Genomic DNA, 21,574 nt, shown 5'->3' on the forward strand with positions numbered 1-21,574 from the left:
TCAAATGAGGGGACTGGGCGAGTCTCAATGAGAAGTTGTGATTTGGATGAAGACTTACAAGAGGTGAGGAAGTTAGCCAAACAGCTGACTGGGGGCAGAGCATTCCAGGAAGAGGGTACAACTAAGGCAAAATTCCTGAGGCAAGAAGACACCTATGGTGTTCAGGAACAGAAAGGAGGCCCTGTGGCTGGTGCAGAGTGAATGAGGGCATGAAGTCAGAGAGAAAACAGGTAGTCAGATCACATAGGACCCTGATGGACTTTTTAAGAACTTTGGCTTTAATTTGGAGCAAAATAGTGAGGCTACTGCAGGGGTTGGAATATAGAATGATGCGATCAGACTTAGCATTTTAGAAAGAAAACCCTGGCTGCCATGGGTTTGGAATAGACTGTGAGTGAAAATAGCCCTGGGGGAGGAGGAGGCAAGAATAGAAGCAGGTCCTTTGTAAGAAACTATTGTGAGGTTGGATTCGCAAGATATTTTGGAGGTAGGGTCAAAAAAAATTTCCCAATGGAGGGAAAGTGGGGTGTGAGAGAGAGGAACCACGCATAATGCTAAATTTTTGTTAAAAGGAAAGCATAATAACTTGAAGAGTCTAAAACTAGGTCTAAGTATAAACAGCCAAAAAGAGCACAAGGCTTTAAAAATTTAAGCAGTGGAGGAAGGTGACAAGACAAACAGATTCCTGTCTCCAGCTGCTGTCACTTCCCTCTCCATGACTGGATTCCAGAATATGGGTCTTCCCAGCCAGTGCTTCTGAGCACCGCCTTTCCTTCTGCCTAAAACCCTCTTCTCCAAGATCTTTGCATAGTTGGCTTTTTCACATGCAGATCTTAGTTCTCTGAGAGCTCTTCCCTGACCCTGCTTCCTGAAGTAGCTGTCTTCCCCAGATCTCTCTATCCTAGTACTCTGTGTTTGTTTTGTTGGCTTTGTTGTACAAATCACCTTCATAGAATATCTTACTTGGTTTTTACTGCCTGTCTTCCCCACTGGAATGTGGGCTGCATAAACACCCAGATCTTATCATTCCTGATTGCTACTGTATCCCCAGGACCTAGAACAATATCTGGCACATAGCAGATAATTACTTTTGGGTGAGGAAGTGTTTTAATATTAAAGTAAATTACCAAATATTCATTAAACTCCTGCAGGGAACACAACTAGTCAGTGTTTGAGGGTTAGTGGAATATTGTCATGTAGCATTTTTGGGCAAAACTTGAAAACAATACTGTAAGAAATAGGTAGAGAAATCACAAGACATTCAATATGTGATTCACTGACAGATGAGTTGAGGAAAAGGAAAATTGAAAGAGACTTGCAGAGTGGGAGAATTTGATATTGTAGAATTACTGGCTTTCAGAATTAAAGGGATCAGCCTAACAATATACACAGGTAGAGAGCTTTGCAAAATCTCATTGAGCTTTCTCTGAATACCTCCAACAACATGAACACATTATGGTGCAAAGCAGTATATTCCAATCTTTGGCATTTCTAATTATTGCAAAGCTATTTTTCATTCCATGAAAGGAGGAATAGGGAGTATTTGACTAGGCAGAGAAGAATAAGGAAAGTACTGCTGGCTAGGGGAATGTGTGGGCAGAGACACAGAGCTAAGAGAGCTCTGGGCCAAAGACAAACTGAAAGGGTTTCTGCATGGGAGGAGAGGGAGAGGAACTAACTGTCATCTCTTTTGGGTGGGCAGAGAGAAAAAGGTCTGAGAAGAGTAGAATATGCTTCATAAATAGTGGACTAGAGCAAGATCTGGTATCAATTTTAGATTATTTAGGGCAATTAAAGCCCCATTAAAAATTCTATTTCTGTTAATAAAGCAGTATGAATTAAATATCCAGGCAAATCTGAAAGTGCTGGTTCTAACAATTTTTTTTTTTTAAATAAGAAAAGCATCAAATTTCAGTGAGAAATATAATCACTTATACTTGTGGAGTTAATAAGGATTCTAAGTAGGAGGCTGACCTTTGCTTTCCTGAAGAAGAAAAACACTTGTTTCAGAACAGTAATAATTTTTAAAATACACAGTTCTGAAGTAATTTCCTTAGGGATATGAAAAACCCTGTATATAGTGGGATTCATATGGAATGAGTGCAAGTCATATCTTTAGAGCTTGGGGTTTATTGAAAAGTTTGAATTGGAAAGCATGTGGCTATTGGCCTCTTTTGCTGAGAGAGACTATCTTAGTCCACTTTTTGCTACTATAACAGAATACCACAGACTGGGTGATTTATAGTGAACAGAGATTTATTAGCTCACAGTTCTAGAGGCTGGGGAATCCAAGATCAAGGGGTTGGCATTCAGTAAGGGCCTTCTTGCTACATCATGTCATGGCTGAAGGTAAGACAGCAAGAGGGGGCCAAACTCATTTTTTTTTTTTTTTTTTTTGAGAAGGAGTCTTGCCCTGTCGCTCAGGCTGGAGAGTGCAGTGGCACAATCTGGGCCCACTGCAACCTCTGTCTTCCAGGATCAATCAATTCTCCAGCCTCAGCTTCCCGAGTAGCTGGGATTTCAGGTGCCTGCCACCATGCCAGGCTAATTTTTGTATTTTTAGTAGAGATGGGATTTCACCATGTTGGCCAGGCTGGCCTCGAACTGCTGACCTCGTGATCCACCTGCCTCAGCCTCCCAAAGTGCTGGGATTACAGGCGTAAGCCACCACACCTGGCCCAAACTCATCTTTTTATAAGAGCACCAATCCCGCCCGTGCGGGTGGTGCCCTCGTGGCCTAGTCACCTCTTAAAGGTCCCACCTCTTAATACTGTTACAATGACAATTAAATTTCAACATGATTTTTGAAAGGGATAAACAATCAAGCCAACACAGAGACTAATTCTTTGAGAGCCACATAAAAGCTAACATCTGTAAACTCATGGCCACTATAGTCTTCCAGATAATTTTCCTCGTATACACTATTTATTTATTTATTTATTTATTTATTTATTTATCTCAGATGGAGTTTCACTCTTGTCCCCCCAGGCTGAAGTGCAATGGCACTGTCTCGGCTCACTGCAACCTCCACCTCCCAGGTTCAGGCAATTCTCCTGCCTCAGCCTCTCGAGTAGCTGGCAGTACAGGCATGCACTACCACGCCTGGCTAATTTTTGTATGTTTAGTAGATACGGGGTTTCACCATATTGTCCAGGCTGATCTGGAACTCCTGACCTCAGGTGATTTGCCTGCCTTGGCCTCCCAAAGTGCTGGGACTACAGGTGCAAGCCACTGTGCCCAGCCTTCTATACACTCTTACAAATGCTGTAGTTTGTGTTAGAATGGACCATTACCAGATTTTATTTTCTGCCCTGAAATTTTGGCGATATGACAGCACTTCATCTAATCAAAACCATTCAGAAGTGTGACAAACCTTAGACAGCTGCAGATACCAATAATAAACCTTTTGTATACAATCATCAGTGTGATTTGTGGGTGATTTCAAGGATAGATGTTCTGTGGGGAAACACTGCTTTAGAAACAAAAGGGAAGTTAAGAGGGTTTAGCATTTTTATCAGAGTGTTTTCAAACTAACAGAAAAAATGAACAGAGCTCCTTTATACAATTGAATGCATTTCAGGTTAGCTGAAGTGAAATCAAGTCAAGAATATTGTCCAAGGAAATATCAAGTTACCATAAAGGTAAATCTGTCAAGAATATCTAAAGTCAGAGAGAAAAAAAAGAACTTAGTATTTATCTATGTATGTTACTTCATGATTAGTAGATCCAATATGAGAATTAATGTGGTGCTCGAGTAATGAAACACAATTGTTTGAATATATTTGACTAGTCCCCATTGTTAGCAACCAAGTTCATCACACTCTGAGCTTTAGTTCTCTCATTTGCAAAACAAGTCAGAGGATTGTGGCACAAGTTGAATTAGAAAACGTCTAAGGTACATATCTACCGCTAAAAGTTGAATTTAGAAGATGCGGAATTTAGTGGAATTCTTTTGCATGTTTCTTAATTTGTTTTTCTTGCAAGAGATGCTGTAAACTTTTACACGTAGGTTCAAAGAATCATTTCTGCTTTGAAAATGGGCCTGAGATTCACCCGAAGAACATCTTGAGGATTTCATTGGATTTTCACATCAATATTGTTTGCTTCACTTTACTTTTCTAATGTCTAGATGCCCATAGGTTTCCCAGGGTGGAAAGAGAAATAAAATAACTTTTGGGAGGTTTAAAGCAAATTGCCACTGGATTATCGTGATTTGATGTTAGCTTTTCCAGATAGGTGACTGTGGGAAATAACCTGGCTTCTCCTCCTGCACCCGCATGTCCCTTTCTTTTCTGTCACGTGATTCCTTTCTTTCTGTGTTTACAATAGGATCATTTTTGGCTTCTGGCCCAGGTTCATCTGTGGCTCCACTCATATCTCTCTGGCCTATCAAAATTCTATTGATGCATTTTAAGCTTGAATTTCTCCTTCATAAGAACTACTGCTAATGCTGACTTTTCTTTGCTCCCCTTTTACAGGATTTAGCACTAAATTTCAAATTACCTTACTGTTTTTTCCCTTATTTCCCCCCAACTGCTTATAAGTTTCTTGAATATAGGCTCCTTTTTTTTTTTTTTTTTTTAGACAGAGTGTGGCACTGTCACGCAAGCTGGAGTGCAGTGGCACGATCTCGGCTCACTGCAACCTCTGCCTCCCGGGTTCAAGCGATTCTCCTGCCTCAGCCTCCGGAGTAGCTGGGATTACAGGTGCCCGCCACCATGCCTGGCTAATTTTTGTATTTTTAGTAGGGACGGGGTTTCACTATGTTGGCCAGGATGATCTCAATCTCTTGGCTTCGTGATCCGCCTGCCTCAGCCTCCTGAAGTGCTGGGATTACAAGCGTGAACCACCCAGCCGGCTCCTTTTTTAATGCATTATATATTTATGTACTTTGTACCTGAGAATTTGGCTATTTTTGGTTCTCTTTTGGAGCCTCATTCTCAGAGTTCTAAAAGCCAGAAATGGCATTCTGAAATCTCAGTTTTGTGAAGCTGTCAGCCAGTGGTATAAAATGTAATGGTCAATTTAAATTATAGTACATTCAAATGCAGCTTTCTATGAATGACTTTATGATAAAATGAATGCCAGTTTTAGGCAAACACTTCCCTTAGGTACAGCTATCCATCATGTTCCCTGAGTGTTCCAGGAGATCAGCTTATTTTATAGTTGACACCCTTGAAAAAGGACAAAAAAGGGAAAAAGCAGCATGGGGAAGGGGGTTGTAGCGGATGTGGTCAATGTGTTCCAGTACCCAAAAGGCTTTTTTCTTCTCTTCCTCACACCATGAGAAAATTCTATCAATTTTTCCTAATAATTAGCTATGACTGAGATGTGGATTTGGATGTGACCTTTTGAAAAAAAGTGTTGAGTTTCTCATACTTTTTTAAATTCTATTTTATTTAAAATATAGCTTACATTTAAAAATTTAATGATTGGTTATGCACTACTAGTCGGCCTCAGCTGATCTATGGTAAGTAACAAACCTCGAAATCCCAAGGGTTTAACTAAACAAATATTTCTTCTTTTTTTCTCATGTCACATTGGGAGATTGGATTTTTTTATTTAATGGCTTTTCCTATAGGGACTTGGTGACCCAATACTGATTTCACAGTATATTCCAGAAAAATATTTTTCTACTCCACTCCCATTAAGGGATGGCATAATCAATTTCTTTCTGAATAAAACAAAACAGCCTGAGTACTCTTATTTATACATGTAGATCAGATATTCTTCCTGTGTTTTACCCCCAGGAAGAGTGTATTTTTGTTTGAGTATCCATTAATTGTTAAGTAATAATTGCAACAGGGGCTAAGAGCCTGGAACAATTAACAGGACCTTCTGGAACATCTGTAATCTAATAGGGAATGTGTGTTCTGAGAAACTTATTAAGATTTGCAATAACTGGCTTTATCTTCATCCTAACCCTAGAATAGTGCCTGACACAAATCAGTGACAATAAATATTTGTTGAATGAATGAACTCAAAATATTTTTGCCTTTGCCTTCACTGTAAAGCTATTTTTTTTCATTATTTCATCTATTTAAAAATATGCTCTGTCTCTTCTTGTCCCAGCCCATATTTGCAGTGAATGCTTTAGAAAAAAGATGTGGACATGATCTATTGTAATGGAACGTTAAAAATGGGAGTTAGAGAATATTTTCCAAACTCAGAAATTTACCCCTTTTTTCCTGAACTGACATAATAGTTTCATAATGTAAGTAGAAACTTAGTGAAAACATCAGATATATAAACTACAAAGATTTTGAAAAGAGAAATAGATAAAGAGACTGAAGACAGTCACTAAATTAAAACAAATTCCATTCAATAGCATTTTTAAAATATCACCTGAATCAATCTCTGTAGTCTTTTCAGCTGTTTTAAGTATCACAACCTTATAGATAGCGCAGCATAGGGGCAATAAAGATAAGGTGTAAATTGTGAACAAAAAAGAATATAAGTTTATTTTTGTGCGGTTTAAATAGAATATTGCTGATCAACTTTTCATTTGGATGGCCTTATCAAGTGGTTGTTTTTCCAGAGGAAAGAGCAGGGCTTGCAAAACAGGGTAAATCAGGCAATCTACATTCACATTTTGATGATCTGCGAATCACTTATTCATTTGCAAGAGTAAAGCAGACTCATGAAATCAATAACGTTGGTATTCATTTATGCTGCATACTTTTTTCCCTCTTTGGAAGAGTCCAGAAAGCAGAGTTTTAACATTTTATTAAGCTAAAAAAATGAGAGGATATCTTTAGCAAATGTCTTCAATTTTCTTTACCTATGTTTCTATTTTCTTATATGAGAAATGCTCAAAGCTAATCCTCTCCAATGGTGTGAGGTCTATGGGTCACCATGTTAATGTCAGTGATGGGGGCTTTCTGCATACTATTTTGGAAAGCAGGCCTGCTCTAAGTTAGTCAGAGATGAGCTTAATTGTTGTATTTGTGAATTAAGGACTGATGCTTATGTATTTTAGAAAATTAAAAAAATAAAAGGAAAATAAAATGTTAGCTCATTGCTTTAGAGGTCACAAAAGTGGAATTGGATTCATATAAACTATTTCCACATAAAAATAATTGTGTTTCCATGAAGAATTTCAGATCAGGGCATCAATATCCATCCTGTGGATCCTTAGGGGCTCCAAACGCTTAGGTGCACTACTGTATTGCCTCTTGCCCTTTTTGTGTGTCTGAGGCTGAAGAACGTGAACACTGAGGAGGTTCTTCTGCTTCAATATTAACTGTGGAAGTATTACCAGCAGCGAAACCGTATAAGTCTTCAGCAGTCCCAGTTCTTGCCTCCTCAGAAGAAGTAATTTGACTGAGGGGCATAAAGCAGAAAGAGAAGCCGAGGCAAGTTTTAGAGCAGTAGTGAAAGTTTATTAAAAAGCTTTAGAATGGCCGGACATGGTGGCTCATGCGTGCAATCTCAGCACTTTGGGAGGCCAAGGCGGGTGGATCACCTGAGGTTGGGAGTTCGAGACCAGCCTGACCAACATGGAGAAACCCCATCTCTACTAAAAATATGAAATTAGCTGGGCGTGGTGGCACATGCCTGTAATCCCAGCTGCTAGGCAGGCTGAGGCAGGAGAATCGCTTGAACTTGGGAGGCGGAGGTTGCGTGAGCCAAGATCACGCCATTGCATTCCAGCCTGGGCAACAAGAGTGAAACACCATTTCAAAAAACAAAACAAAAAAAGCTTTAGAGCAGCAATGAAAGGAAGTAAAGTACACTTGGAAGAGGGTCAGGTAGGTGACTTGAGAGATCTAGTGCACTGTTTGACCTTTTGACTTGGGTTTTTTACATTGGTGTGCTTTGGGGTTTCATATCCCTTCTACCCTGATTCTTCCCTTGAGGTGGACTGTCCACATGTGCAGTGGCCTGCTAGCACTTGGGAGGGGAGCATGTACAGTGTGTGTACTGAAGATGTATGCGTGCTCACTTGAGGCATTCTTCCCTTAGCCGTCTCACATTCCCAGAGGAAGGTCATATACCAGTTTAACTGCTATTTTTCCTCTTAGTACACATGCTTGAGACCACTTGCCCAACCCCAGAGATCTTACTGGGAAACCGCTGATCACCAGTGCCAGGTTTTTTCTATCTGTTGGGAGACTGCCTTTCCCTGGTATTGGCTGCAGCTAATTATTATTTTAGAGAGACAGTTAACAACCACCTGACCATCCCGTGATGGTTGCCTGACATTCTTGGTGGGTGGGCTTGTGGGGAGCCCTCTCCTGCCTTGCTGATGTTTGACTAGCTACCTAATGTAACACAAGTGTGCTCTGAAGAAAGTCTATTGCTGTGTACCTTTCACTGCACCTGAAATATGTTTGTTCTTGTGTAATGAATGAATTGCTACTATGTGAAGACCTTGAATATTTTCACTTTAATGAAGAAGAGCTACTATCAGATTGTTCCCAGAAATAAAAATTCACTTTTCTTAACCTGTGACCCCTTTTCCTGACATAAAGCCGTAAACTTTAGAGTTTCAGTATGGAACAGAAACTAAGCATGATAATGATTCTGAGCTTTCAGCGCATGCCTGAGCTCGTGAAGGAATGAAAACAATAATCAATTTCAGGTCTGCTCCTGGTTTACCTAAAGATGTGTGAAAAACTTGGGTCTCTGTCACAGTCAAAATCAGTCAAAATTCATTCTAACTCTAAATAGCTCTTTCATGTTTTTTTTCTGTCAATATCTGTAGGTTTGTGAAAAGAACTAATATTTTTCTTAAGGCTTGAAATTTTTATTGGGAGAAATAAAGAGAACTGGATGTTTGAAAAATTTTGTTTTATTTTCTGTTTTGTTTTGTTTTTTTTAATGGAGTTTTGTAGTTTATTTTGGTTATAGTTAACATTACAAAATAGTCTTGTATATGTGGAACAACTCACTGATGACTCAAAATGTACAAAATCAGAAGAAAAGAGTATAATTGTCTTCAAGATGCCTATTATTCCGAGGCTGGTTGGTATGCAAAAAGCCTGCAATCTCACCACCTATAAATTTCTCTAATATATATATATTTTTAATTGACCTCAATACACTTTATTTCAGAACAGGAAATACTAAACATTTAAGAAAGATTTATGAGAAATGATTTGACTTCAGAAAAATATTTGTTCCATCTTAAGAGGATCAAACTTCCTCTGAAATGTCTTCCTCTGAAATATCTTCCTCTGAAATGTCTCAATTCTTAGTGATTAAAAATAGCTAAAAGGGCTTAGACATTGGAGAGATTGGATTTCGGTATTAGATCCAGGTTTGAATTCTGGTTTTGCCCTGTTCTGAGTGTGTGTGATTTTACTAATTAATAATGGTGTTGGACTGCTTTTCTTAGGTTTATTTGTCTAATGTGTTTCCACTTCTGAGAAATATTTTCCATACCTTTACTTGTCTTTTCTTGTTGGTTTGTAAGAGTTCTGTATAGAATCTTAATACTAATCATCTGTCAAGTGTGTGTACTACCACCTGTTAACATGCCAGTTTGTATCTTATCTAATATTTCTTAACATTGTAAAATTGTTCAAAACTGTTTTTCGTTTCAGTGGCTTCTGTTTTTATTTTTCTGGGAGATTTTTTTTTCCTATTTTAAATAATAGACTTATGTAGTCACTATCCGGTTTGAATAAATCAAGCCAGAAATATCCTGACAGTGCACCAAACAAGACCTGTGTGTATAATGTGAGTTCTTTCTTTTTGATTTTAGAATCAACCTTGTCCTATGTTAGGCAGCTGGAGGCAAGAGTAAGACAGCTGGAGGAAGAAAATCGCATGCTGCCCCAGGTGGGTGACTTCCAGAAGCTCATAGCTAGTCAGTGCCATTTGAGTTGTAGCATTTTATTTGAAATTTAAAAGCTCAATGATGTTTTCTCTTTTAAATCATAGAAATCATTTTGTAAATAGCCATTCATCAATGTAGAGTGTGATTACGTTCCATGATGGCCATCATCTTATCCAGATTTCTAAGTGTTACACTAAAGGATGCAGATGTCTGAAATGAGAATGTGAAGTAATTTTGAAAGGAAGAACAAAGGAGAAAGATAAAATAATGAGAAGCAGAAAATAAAGACATGTGGATAGTGTTACTCGTATACATCATGCATGTAGTTGGTGGATACAGGATTCTTATTTAAATAGAAAATTTGCTAATTTCTGAACTAGGCAAAGCAGTAGGTAGTTGGAAGGTTTCACATTATACTTAAATTAGTATATTCTAAAATTCTTTGTGGTATAATTGAACTCTTTCAGTGCAACAAAGTCATGGCAGTAAATGACAGTTTGTCTTTGGGACTTCATTTCTTTCCCCTTACTAAAGTGGCACTTTTTCCAGGATGTTTAATGTCTTCCTATATGTTTCACTTATAAAATTCTTTCCATGGGCTGTTAACTTGATGAGAATGATGCTCGCCTTTTGAGGAGGTGGTTTTCAGAAAATGTTTTGTTGAGGAGTTAAACAAATCTACTGATTCTAGGTTGGTTTCCTTTCCAAGCATGTGAACAATAATATATATTAATGTTTTATAACAAGAAGTTTTCTAAGAAATTAGTCACTAGGGTTCTTTCTACATTCTGGTGATTATTTCTGTTTCATAAATGACTAAGGGAAAATTAAACCTCAAACAACTAGTAATCAGTAGTTTAAATAAAATGTCAAAGATTAACCAATCTTCAGGTTGGTATTTCAGGAGAAGAAATTTGAACATTAATGCAAAGACCCTTTAGAAAGACATTTTAGGTCTTTTAAATCTTGTTTTGTTTTTGAACTACTGTTGCTCATTAGTGATGATTTGGGCTATCATAAGAATCCTTTTTTCTTTCTTCCTTTGGCTAACAGTCTTCCCGGAAATCATGAGATTAAGTGAAATAAACCTACAGTAGTTGTCCCCCCTTTTCAAGGGGAATACATTCCAAGACCCCAAGTGGATGCCTGAAACCATGGATAGTACCACAACCTACAGTACTATGTTTTCTCCTATACATAAATATATATGATAAAGTTTAATTCATGAATTACACACAGTAAGAGATTAACAACACTAATAACAAAGTTATTATTAGTAAAGTACTATAAAATAAAATAAGGGTTACTTGAACGCAAGCACTGAGATGCTGTGACCATTGGTCTGATCATCGAGATGGCCATTAAGTGACTAACAGGCAGGAAGTGTAGACGGTATAGATTCATCCCAGGTGGGATGGAGCAGGACAGCATGAGATTTCATCACACTACTCAACGGCCCACAATTTAAAACTTGCTTATTTCTGGAATTTTCCATTTAATATTTTTGGGCCCTGGTTGACTACGAGTAATAGAAACTGAGGCTAAGGGTGGAATTCTGTGCTTCTCTCTCTTCTCAAACTGTATGTGTGTTAAAATTCATGATGACAGAAGAGATTGTTTGTGCCATGAAATAAAATACTACTGGTGGGTTTGTTTTCTCTTTGCTCTTCATTATTTTCCTTTAAAAATTTTTTTGTGTTCCTTTTTGCCTTTTATGTTAAATTCACAGTATGACTGTGCTAAGGCCCTTGACTGAAAACATCTAACTTCTTACTTGTTACAAAGAAACCTACAAAATATAGCAAAATGTAGTTAGTTTATTAAACATGTTTGTGCCATCTCTCAGGCAACTGGCAATGTAAAAGAAATAGAAAAAAAAATCCAAATGATTTTTCCCTCTGAAAAGGAATTGAGGCTGACATCAAAAAGCAAAAAGCATATATGCCATCTTATATATATAAAAAAAAGAGGCACAACAAATGTGAAAATGATAACAACGTTGATTTTTAAAAATCTGTAAAAGTGAGTGTTAGAAGTCTTGAAGGAAAATCAGAAGAGTCCTTAACTATACTTGATATGTGGATGTATATTTGAATACATAGTTACTTGCATAGTTAAGACTAAGCTAGATTAAAGAACTACTCAATTTAAAGTGTTCAGTTATATCCTTTTAAATACACTACTATTTTGCTACCAAAGAAGGTTTTTGGTTCATTTTGTTTTGTTTCTTTTTTTCTCTCTCTACGAAGTGGCTAAGAAAGATCATGTTTTATAGATTCTAAGATGTTATTGATGTGGGATGCACCATCATGATATGTAGCATTACAAAAGAAAAATGATATCAGTTATACCATGGCAGATTCTTGCTGATTCCAGTGATGTTACAAATGGGAAAACAATGTTTTAGTTTTAAACAGCTGTTTACTTGTCAAAGTAATTTAATGCAAAGAGAACCCATTGTTTGAAATATGCTATTGGACATATGCAAAGAATGCAGTAGATCTGTCAATTCAAAGACAGTACTTCTGTTAAATTTCTATATCCAGAGAGTGTTGCCGTCAGTTACTACTAAGATATAATAGAGGTACCAGTTGCAACTACTATAAATACAAACTAACATGAATACAGACAGTGGGTAAGACCCTAGGATGGAACACAATAAATGGGTCTCAGAACAGTGAGCATCATGTAAAGAGAATTCTCATGAGAGACTGAGACTTCAGCTGGATTACACAAAGGCATTTACCTGTACAACTTACTCTTACATGTTATTGATACTATTACAAATAATGTATCATGAGATTTCCCTGCAGAAACTATTTCTAACTATGATGTTAGCTGATTTGCAAGGTTAATTCAGTGAGAAAAGCTGACATCCTAGCCCAAGTTAATCTCAATATTTGAATACTTGATTTTCAATTGTAAGAGCTTGTTCGCTATGTCTTGATCAGAAGGTATTTCTTTTCACTCCCAAGTTTATTAAAGCATGTCCATTTCTCTTTGAATAAACAGAAGTAAGAATGTAGTTGGCAGTGGGAATCCCAAGTATGTAAAATACCTTTGTGTCTGTAGCCAGGAATTTTGCTTTTAGTTTAGAGCTTAGACTAATTACATAAAGCATTGTCCTGGAGGAAGAAATCTTCCTCAATACTCCTTTTATTCTTTATATAAAACTGTGTATAATGAACAGAAAGTCACAACTTTGCCCTAGCAATAGAAATATTTAAAAATGAACATGATGAGTATAATAAATGCTTGTGGATTTCTCTCTGGTTAGATGCAAAGACCTCAATTTTTTTTCATTTGTAAATGAAGGGGTTCTTCTCAGCTCTTACATTTTGTGGGCTCAGGTGTAAATAAAGGCTTGGGCCCATGTTTTATACATATGCAAAATTTTCAAGTCCCAGAATGAAGGGCTCTTTATTGAAGAACAGATAAAGGTAGTGAAGATTAAGTTAGTTTTATCCAGTGGTGAAGAGGAGCCCACAGGAAGTGCTGATGGAGCCTCTGTACAGCCACCATGGCAGGTCATCCCCAGTGAAGGTAGCGCTCCTTGATCTGCCATGGTGTGTACTGTGTCCTGCAAGAATCACTGAGCAGTATTTTAAATCCAGTTTGTGAATACAACATTTCGAAGGTATCCTAAGGTAAGAACCAGTCTTATAATTTTTAGAAAATGCTGCATTATGTGCTAGGTATTATTATTGAGAAGAAAATGCCTCTTCAAAGTTAGTACAAATGGTAGTTAAAGGTCACCTGAACATTAGGATATTCTTCCGAGCACATGAACAAATGGGAACATTTTTTAAAGATTGCAATTAAATCTTTTCAAAGAATTGCATATAATCTCTTACAGTACACATAATACACATAATGCTAAACTGCTCACATTGGCTGTCAGTTCCACTGCATGCATCTGTGATGTGATGTGAACTTCAAACAAAAATCGTGCTTAAATAAATTTATTTAAATAAATGTAGCTGCTGTCTATGAGATTTCATTAACTTTTGAATCCAGTGAGATGGAGTCACTCTGAATAACGTAAGTAGGCGTTTGTAAATAATGACATAGTAGGGTGTAAAGTAGTTTTAAGGAGTTTTGTATCAAAATAAAAAGGAACACACCTATCTTCTCTACATACTTACAAATAAATACAGGTTTTCTCTATACAAAGAATCATCAATTTCCAGAGCTGTATAGAACTTTGTGTGTGTCACATACATAGGACAACCCCCTTTTTCAGTCAAGGTGTATTGGGTTCACAGAGGTTAGGAGCGTCCTCCTGTCAGGCAGCTAATGAAGGCCAGGCATAAGAAGTAGGCCTATTCAGTGTTCTTTCTAGCATGTGCACAGTGGCTCCCTTAATCCGTTAATACCATTAATGTGATTCAGTGTAATTAAGCTACTAAACCTATTTTTATCTTATTGACAAATTCATTTTTTCCAACATTTATCTTAAAAACTAACATTGGATCTGCTTAGCCATCTGAGATTTGTTAGACGTGTATTGTATTCCTGCTTTAAAATGAATGTTCAGTTTTTCTTAACGTCATGGTATACAACATAAATGAAACAAAAAGTGTATTTTACAGGGTCTTCTCCCTGACACATTTCCAAAGTACTTGAGAATCATAAAGATTGATTACATACACACAAATACCCACCCACCCCTGCATGGAAAATGTATGCCTAACAGAATGTGGTAAGAGAGGACCTTTTGGTTCAGAGTGAACCAAAAGGGTGGGTAGGGGGAACTGAGAGTTACAGTCATGGTTTTAAAACTGAAATTTTAAAATTGAAATTTGATTTTTAGCCCAAATTCAAAAACCTTGCTTAGCTCTTTCTACTCAGTTCATTATCCTTTTCTTGATGGTCACAAAGATTTTGTAATCCAGACGTAGTCGATATGTTTATATGCTGCATCTGCAATGAGGCCCATTCAACTAGAAAATATCTTTAAATGGATGATATAGAATACCTGCCTGATGATTTTATTATAAATAAATAGTGCTACCCTTTAGGACATCAGTTACTATTCAGATGTAATGCTGAGGTAAAATTATTATTATTAAACTATTCTCACCTATTTTATGCTGACTTGGGATTTTGCATCATAAGGAGACTTGACTAGAGACATGAACAAGCAGTTTGCTGTAGCTCCTAAGTCAATTAAAGACATTTGTTAAAAGTCCTACTGGGAAATTTGTTCTTTTTGATCAAATGATCTGGCGCCAACATCTGCTTGGAAAGCAGTATATGTTCTTTGTGCCCAGAGACCCTCCCAAGAACAAACCATCCACCTCTTGAAGTCAACATTTGCAAACCAGTTTCTGAATCTGTAAAGGCACCCGGAATTGCCTGCTGTCATATACCTAAACATGGACTGTGGATCTGCAAACCTGTTTGAAAGGCATGGTAACTCAGATCACCCCTGAGTGAGCCCCTTCCAGCAAGTGTTTCTATTTCCGTAGTGCTAGCACACACAGAAGAGTCTAATTTTAGGAATGGAAATGAAAAGTCTCCCTCTCAAGTAATTTGGTTACAATGTGGCCTTGCAATACAGTCTTTCAGTGCCTTGGCAAGGGGCAAGGTGGTTGCCAGATCAGTCTCTGAACAAAGGAAAAGAACTTGTCACTGTTGCCAGAAGTGCTGAGAAGGGTACCTAGGAGCTAAAGAAATCAAGCTCTCACTTCCATGGCAACACAGCGCAGGTCCAGCATCTCATCTCTGAAGTCCTCCCTCACCTCACCTCGGTGTTTATGCAGAATTACTAGCATGCGGGCAGAGAAGAGAGGCTTCTCTCAGACACATTATTCCCCTCGTGTGTTTCCTTGTTTGCTGTGGAGATAGATATGTATTGTTTTGCCTCTTTATCCTTTTCACATTTTCTGACTTTGCTTTGCCTTTTGTTTGTTTTAGTCTCATAGGGCCATAGATGTATGCCTCTTTTAGGGCTGGAATTGCTCTGAAAAATAAAAATCTATAACTGTTGTATAAAAACTGTCACAGAGTAAGGCTTTCCAGGATCCTTAAAGCAAGTGATGGTATTCCTTAACTGTTATTTGCATAGAAATTACCATTCTGGCACTCCTGAGGAGACATTTGGGCAGAATTATACTTTTTTTCTTATGAAGAGCGACCCTAATTATGTTGCACAAACTGTGTAGAATCTGGATGCTACTGATAGGAAAAATCAGTTAAATCCATTAAGGATTGGTTGCTGCTGGAGTCATACTTGGGAAAAAATGGACTCTACCAAATGAATAGTCTTATGGAACAACGTTTTCTCTAAATTGACATAATTTATATAATTAAAGGAAAAAGGCTTTTATGTGTAGTTCAATAGAGCTTTCAGGGGACAGATGGGAGCAGCACAAGTGGTGTGGGTGTGTTGGGATAAAAGAGATAATTAGATATGAAAAGTAAATTTATGGAGAAAAAAAATATGCTAGAAAACCTAAATAAATGGAGACTGGATTAAGGGAAAACCTAAAATTTGTCAGAGAAAACGTCAGAGAGAGTATAATTCACAGGAAAAATGTCTAAGGCAACATGGAGGCTCTCAAAGTGAGGGGGTTCATAATATTCTTCAGAGATTTCCTCATATTTGAGGGTTCTTGTTTGAGAACCTCTGATACATGATGATAAATCTTCATTCTAATGGGAGAATATAGGTGAAAGGGAAATTAAAACAAAATATGGCCATGCTGCTGATTAAACTTATTAGAATTATTTAAAAGGTACTAAACTATTTAGGACTGTGTTATCAATAATTCATATTTAACAGTGTGGTCTTTTTATATCTACACTGGTATATTAATAATTCTATCACTAAGGTACATTCAAAACATATTTTTTGATTTGTAATAGCCATAAAGATGTAGCATTATTGTTACCTGTCCTTGGCAGAATTTTTCACAAAAAATTATGGGATCCTATCAGTCTTAGGTTTCGCTATATAGTAATATCAACTAGAAATGTAGGTACTTATGAGAAGCAATACTAAGGAATATTTGGGGGAAAAAAAATTGAAAGGGAATTGTAAGAGAAGCTAATGTTGCCATGAACTTATAGAAATGCTTTTCTGTTCTTCTTTTGCTTTAAAAATAAAACCAAAAATAAAAAGTTGAAAGTTAAAGATGAAACAGTCTTCTCTTCTCTTCTCTTTTTTCTTTTTTCTTTTTTTTTTGAGACAGTCTCTCTCTGTCACCCAGGCTGGAGTGCAGTGGTGCTATCTTGGCTCCCTGCAGCCTCCGCTCCTGGGTTTTAAGTGATTCTCCTGCCTCAGCCTCCCGGGTGCAGTGGCTCACGCCTGTAATCCCAGCACTTTGGGAGACCGAGGTGGGTGGATCACTTGAGGTCAGGAGTTCAAGACTAGCCTGCCCAACATGGTGAAACCCCGTCTCTACTAAAAATACAAAAATTAGCTGGATGTGGTGGCGGGCGCCTGTAATCCAGTCTTCTGTTTTCTAATGAAGTAAGGTAACAGGCTCATGGAAAGTGGAAAACATTGTATAGTGTTAGGTTCTGGAATGTAGTTAATTAAATTAAATGTAAATACCACTGCAATGTGGATATCAAAAAAGTAGTAAATTATGACATCTTGGCCTCTAGGAAGCTTTTAAAGATGCTGTGATTCCCAGTAGAGCAGTCTTACTTTGATCTCCATTTCCTGCTGGAGGTCACTACATCTCTGACTCATGGAAAGGAAGCATCTAAACTAAGCTGCCCTCCTCCTCTGTGGTTCAGAGACCTTTCCTACAATGAGATTTAGGCACTTTTCATTTAAAAGTTTTCTACTTTTCATTTTTTGTTTTCTTTCCTGTAGCCTGAGCAAAGTGAACATGCTTACAAATATAACACATTAATAATTAAAGTTGGTGCCTTCTATATCCTTTACATATAAAGCAAATAAAAATGTAATATAGGCAATATCTATGTTGCCTAAATATAAACATAATATAGATCACAAATGTCATATAAATAAAGATCTATATTCTTTGACAATATAAGACAGTTTAAGTGAATAAATTTGTAAGTGATTTGAGACTTTCTTTTTCTTTTTTTGAGACAGGGACTCGCTCTACAGGCTGGAGTGCAGTGGTGCAATCTCGGCTCATTGCAGTCTCCGCCTCCCTGGTTCAAGTGATACTCCTACGTCAGCCTCCTGAGAAGCTGGGATTATAGGCGCGCGCCACCACGCCCAGCTAATTTTTGTATTTTTAGTAGAGATGGAGTCCAACCATGTTGGCCAGGCTGGTCTCAAACTCCTGGCCTGGAATGATCCGCCTGCCTCGGCCTCGCAAAGTGCTGGGATTACAGGTGTGAGCCGCTGCGCCTGGCAAGACTTTCTTAAATTACATTTGAAAAGCTGTCATTGTATGAAAAATAAGCAAAACATCACTGAGCCGTGTTTAGGAAGCTGAGACAAAGTCAGCAGTGACTTTGGACTCTGCCAGTAATTCAAAGAGGCACTGTGTAGGGGTTACAAGAACTAGTTCTTTGCCTGGCTCTGTCTTTAATCAGCTGTTAGACCAGGAGGACACCCCTAATCTCTCTAAGTCTTATATAGCTTGTCTATAAAAGAAAATTGTCACGGGTGATATGGAAGGACCTACTCAGCTTTGCAAATTTATGACTCTTTATCCAGAGAAAGTTTGTGTTTCTGTATAATGAATATACAAAACAGGTGTGTTCTTTTTATTTTGATACTTGGATTCCTTAAAACCTCAACTTTACACTATATCGGGTCTTTAATTTACAGATGTCTACTTACATCATGGGAGTTACTCTACCTCACTGGATTCTAAAGTTAATAAAATTTCATCAGATAGCTATTAAATCTATTTAAATAACATACAGTCATGGGCATGTATATTTAAGGCTCAGACCATATCAGATACACAGATAATGTGCTCGTTCGCTAGTCTAATTAGTGTTGGCTTTATGTGTATTTGGAGCGATAATATGCAGTCCCCTTAATGTTTCTTACTATTCTTTTTATAAAATCATATATAATGAACATAAGAGTTCTAGTTTTCCCTAACAATATACATATTTAAAAATAAAATAAGTGTGGTAAAAGCTTGTGGATTTCTCTCTGGTTAGATCCAAAGAGCTAACTTTCCTTCATTTGTAAGTATGGTTCCTTTCAACCCTGAACATTCTGAGACCCGGTATAAATAAAGACTTGGGCTCATGCCTTATACATTTGCAAACTACCAAGTCTCAGAATAAAGGCTGTTTATTCAAGAACAGATAGAGAGAAGCAGTGAAGATTGAATTGGTTGTATCTAGTTGGTGAAGAGGAACCCACAGGAAGTGCTGATGGAATGGTGATACAGCCGCCATGGCAGGTCATCACCCAGTGAATGCAGAGCTCTTTGTACTGTTATGTTCTCTGTGATACCCAATGAAGATCACTAAGCTGTCCTTTAAATCCAATGCAACCTTTTAAAGAGAGCCCAAGACTAGGAACAGTCGTATTATTTGGGGGAGATGCAGTGTTATTCTTAGGCATTATTTGAGAAGAAATAATTCTTAGGCATTATTTGAGAAGAAAATGCCTCGTGAAGGGTGGTATATACAGCCCAGCCACGATTGTAAACATAGCGTTACTGGGTAGACTGTGTTTCCTCAGGCCATACTGGCCCAGGTAAAGATCACCTAAACTTAGGATATTCTCACCTGAGTTCATGAACTAATGTGAAAAATTTAAAAATATCACACTTAAACATATTTTAAAGGGACCACATATTATCTCATGTTGCATATAATAAAAGAAGACATGACATTTCTCATATTGCATATAATAAAAGGAGGCATGACATTTCACAGAGGGAATTTAAAAAATTATGACAAAAGAGAATGCTAACATATGAAATGCTAAAAAATTAACTTTTATGTAAGTGTAATTTATACCCAACAATAGGTATTCTTTATTTTTAAATGTAGCATACTTTTCAGGAATTCAGTTCTGAGACCGGCCAAAATAAATTGTTATGACAAAGAGATGACAAAGACTTGAGGTATCACACATTAGTTTTTTCAGTGTAGCTATGCTGGGGAGAATAATGAAAGAGAAGCTGCATATAAATCAAAGTCATCTGTGCTTGTGATACACATAAAGAATAACATACAGAGGAAGAAAATGTTTTTTTTCAAAGGATACCTGATTTACTGGATTCATTCTGTAGACGAAAGCATCTGAAATAGCCACCAAGAAGTGGATGAGGCCTTTCTTTAGATTTTCTGGTTGACATAATGAAAGAATTGTAGGAGGCACACAGTGACACAGTAATGAGTGTAGCTTTTACCGTTTAGAAGAAGCTCTTGTACATGATCTTTTAGGTTGAGGGCCTCCGAGCCTGTCTAACCTGGTAGCGTGTTAACACATGACACTAATTAAAGCATGTTGGAGAAGCAGGATGAAGAAAGAGCATATTAAATAAATTATAGGCTTTAGTTTAATTGTTTCACTACTTAAGGGCCTTCAATGGCTTGGTAAGTAATTCTTACTAGAAGATGATTTAGGCTTTATTTTAGAATTAAAAATTCTACAAAGTATTCTGACACCAATAATCAATGGAGTCTTTTGAAAAACAGCCCAGCCACAATTGGAAACATAGCGTTACTGAGTAGATTGTGTTTCCTCAGGCCACGCCAGCCCAAATTGGGGTCGCAGAGATGATCACAGTGTTCTCCATGGGCCCAACCCCTTTGAATCTGCTTTTGGGATCTGTTCCCCCATCGGGTATATAAGTCTTCACCTACTGCCTTAAGTCTAGTCCTGTGGGTTTCCACACTTCACCCTTCCTGAGCCTGGCTGTTGACTGGCTACTGACTGGCTGCCACAGTCTGGCCATTCCCCACAGCTCCTAGGATTGGAGCTCCCAAGTTTTCCAATATTCTCTGGGCTGAGAAAATTCCCCCACCCTTACCTGGGTTCTACCCTATTCCAGGCTCCCAACCTTACCCAGGGTCTAGTGTTAAGCCCAGGAAATGGAGGCGGGAAGGAATATTTACTATTGGTCAAGACACAGTCTATTCAGAATTTTTTTTCCCCTTTGAAAGCACTCTATTCTCCTCAATTCACATGTGTCTACCTAGTCCATTTCTTACCTTTGGGAGAACTCTTTGTCCTCAAACTTCACAGTATCTCACAAAAATGTACTCACTTCAGGTATTTGTGTTTTCAGAAATGCTTAACTGAGACCCAAAATAATGAAACCCTCTTTCAGAATTTTTTTTTCTCTTTACAGTTTTTGTAACTTATATAATATAGGTTAGTGGTATAGAAGCAACCTTTGAATTATTATTATTAAAAAAGAGAAAAATAAAATAAGACAGCTCACGTCTTCACTTAAAGCCCTTGGATTACATTGTTTGTTAGTTTTATTAATTTAACTGTTGTTCTTAGCAATTATATTAGGAAAAAGATTGAATTGAGAAATGTACAGATTACAGAAGACGTGTCAATCTGACTCAAATGCAGCATAGCAAGTAAAGGAATTGGGTATTGTCTTTTCATGACCTAAAATGCCTCTCACTTGCTACAGAACAACTTGCAAGGCAGGAGTTCTAATGTTTGACAGATAACAAATAACCAATAAACCCAGGACCAGATGGGAGCCATTCTGGACTTATATAAAAGCTGGCTCTAAGAAGGGAGGCTTTTTAATAGCCAAGCTCTATCAATTGTTTGTGACACCCAAGGCAGGTGTGTCTTAATGTCAAAGGGGGATAATTCTTTTAATTTAAGCATTTTCATATATGATGAAATTTAGTGTC

At 37.5% G+C, this 21,574-nt stretch overlaps 1 protein-coding gene across 6 annotated transcripts in view; it reads left to right on the plus strand.

The window, feature by feature from the left end:
* CCDC85A (coiled-coil domain containing 85A) overlaps positions 1-21,574 on the plus strand; it is a 197,078-nt gene that overhangs the window by 145,616 nt on the left and 29,888 nt on the right. For 5 of the 6 annotated variants that reach the window (XM_025354206.1, XM_025354205.1, XM_025354207.1 and 2 more), the window contains exon 3: positions 9,710-9,786. The exons of the other annotated variant lie outside the window; for it this stretch is intronic. In XM_025354206.1, the coding sequence (XP_025209991.1) occupies positions 9,710-9,786 (77 nt within the window). The remainder of the gene's footprint in view (positions 1-9,709; positions 9,787-21,574) is intronic. 6 annotated transcript variants of the gene reach the window in all.

Source organism: Theropithecus gelada, chromosome 13, assembly GCF_003255815.1.
Source record: "Theropithecus gelada isolate Dixy chromosome 13, Tgel_1.0, whole genome shotgun sequence".
Classification (NCBI taxonomy): Eukaryota; Metazoa; Chordata; class Mammalia; order Primates; family Cercopithecidae; genus Theropithecus; species Theropithecus gelada.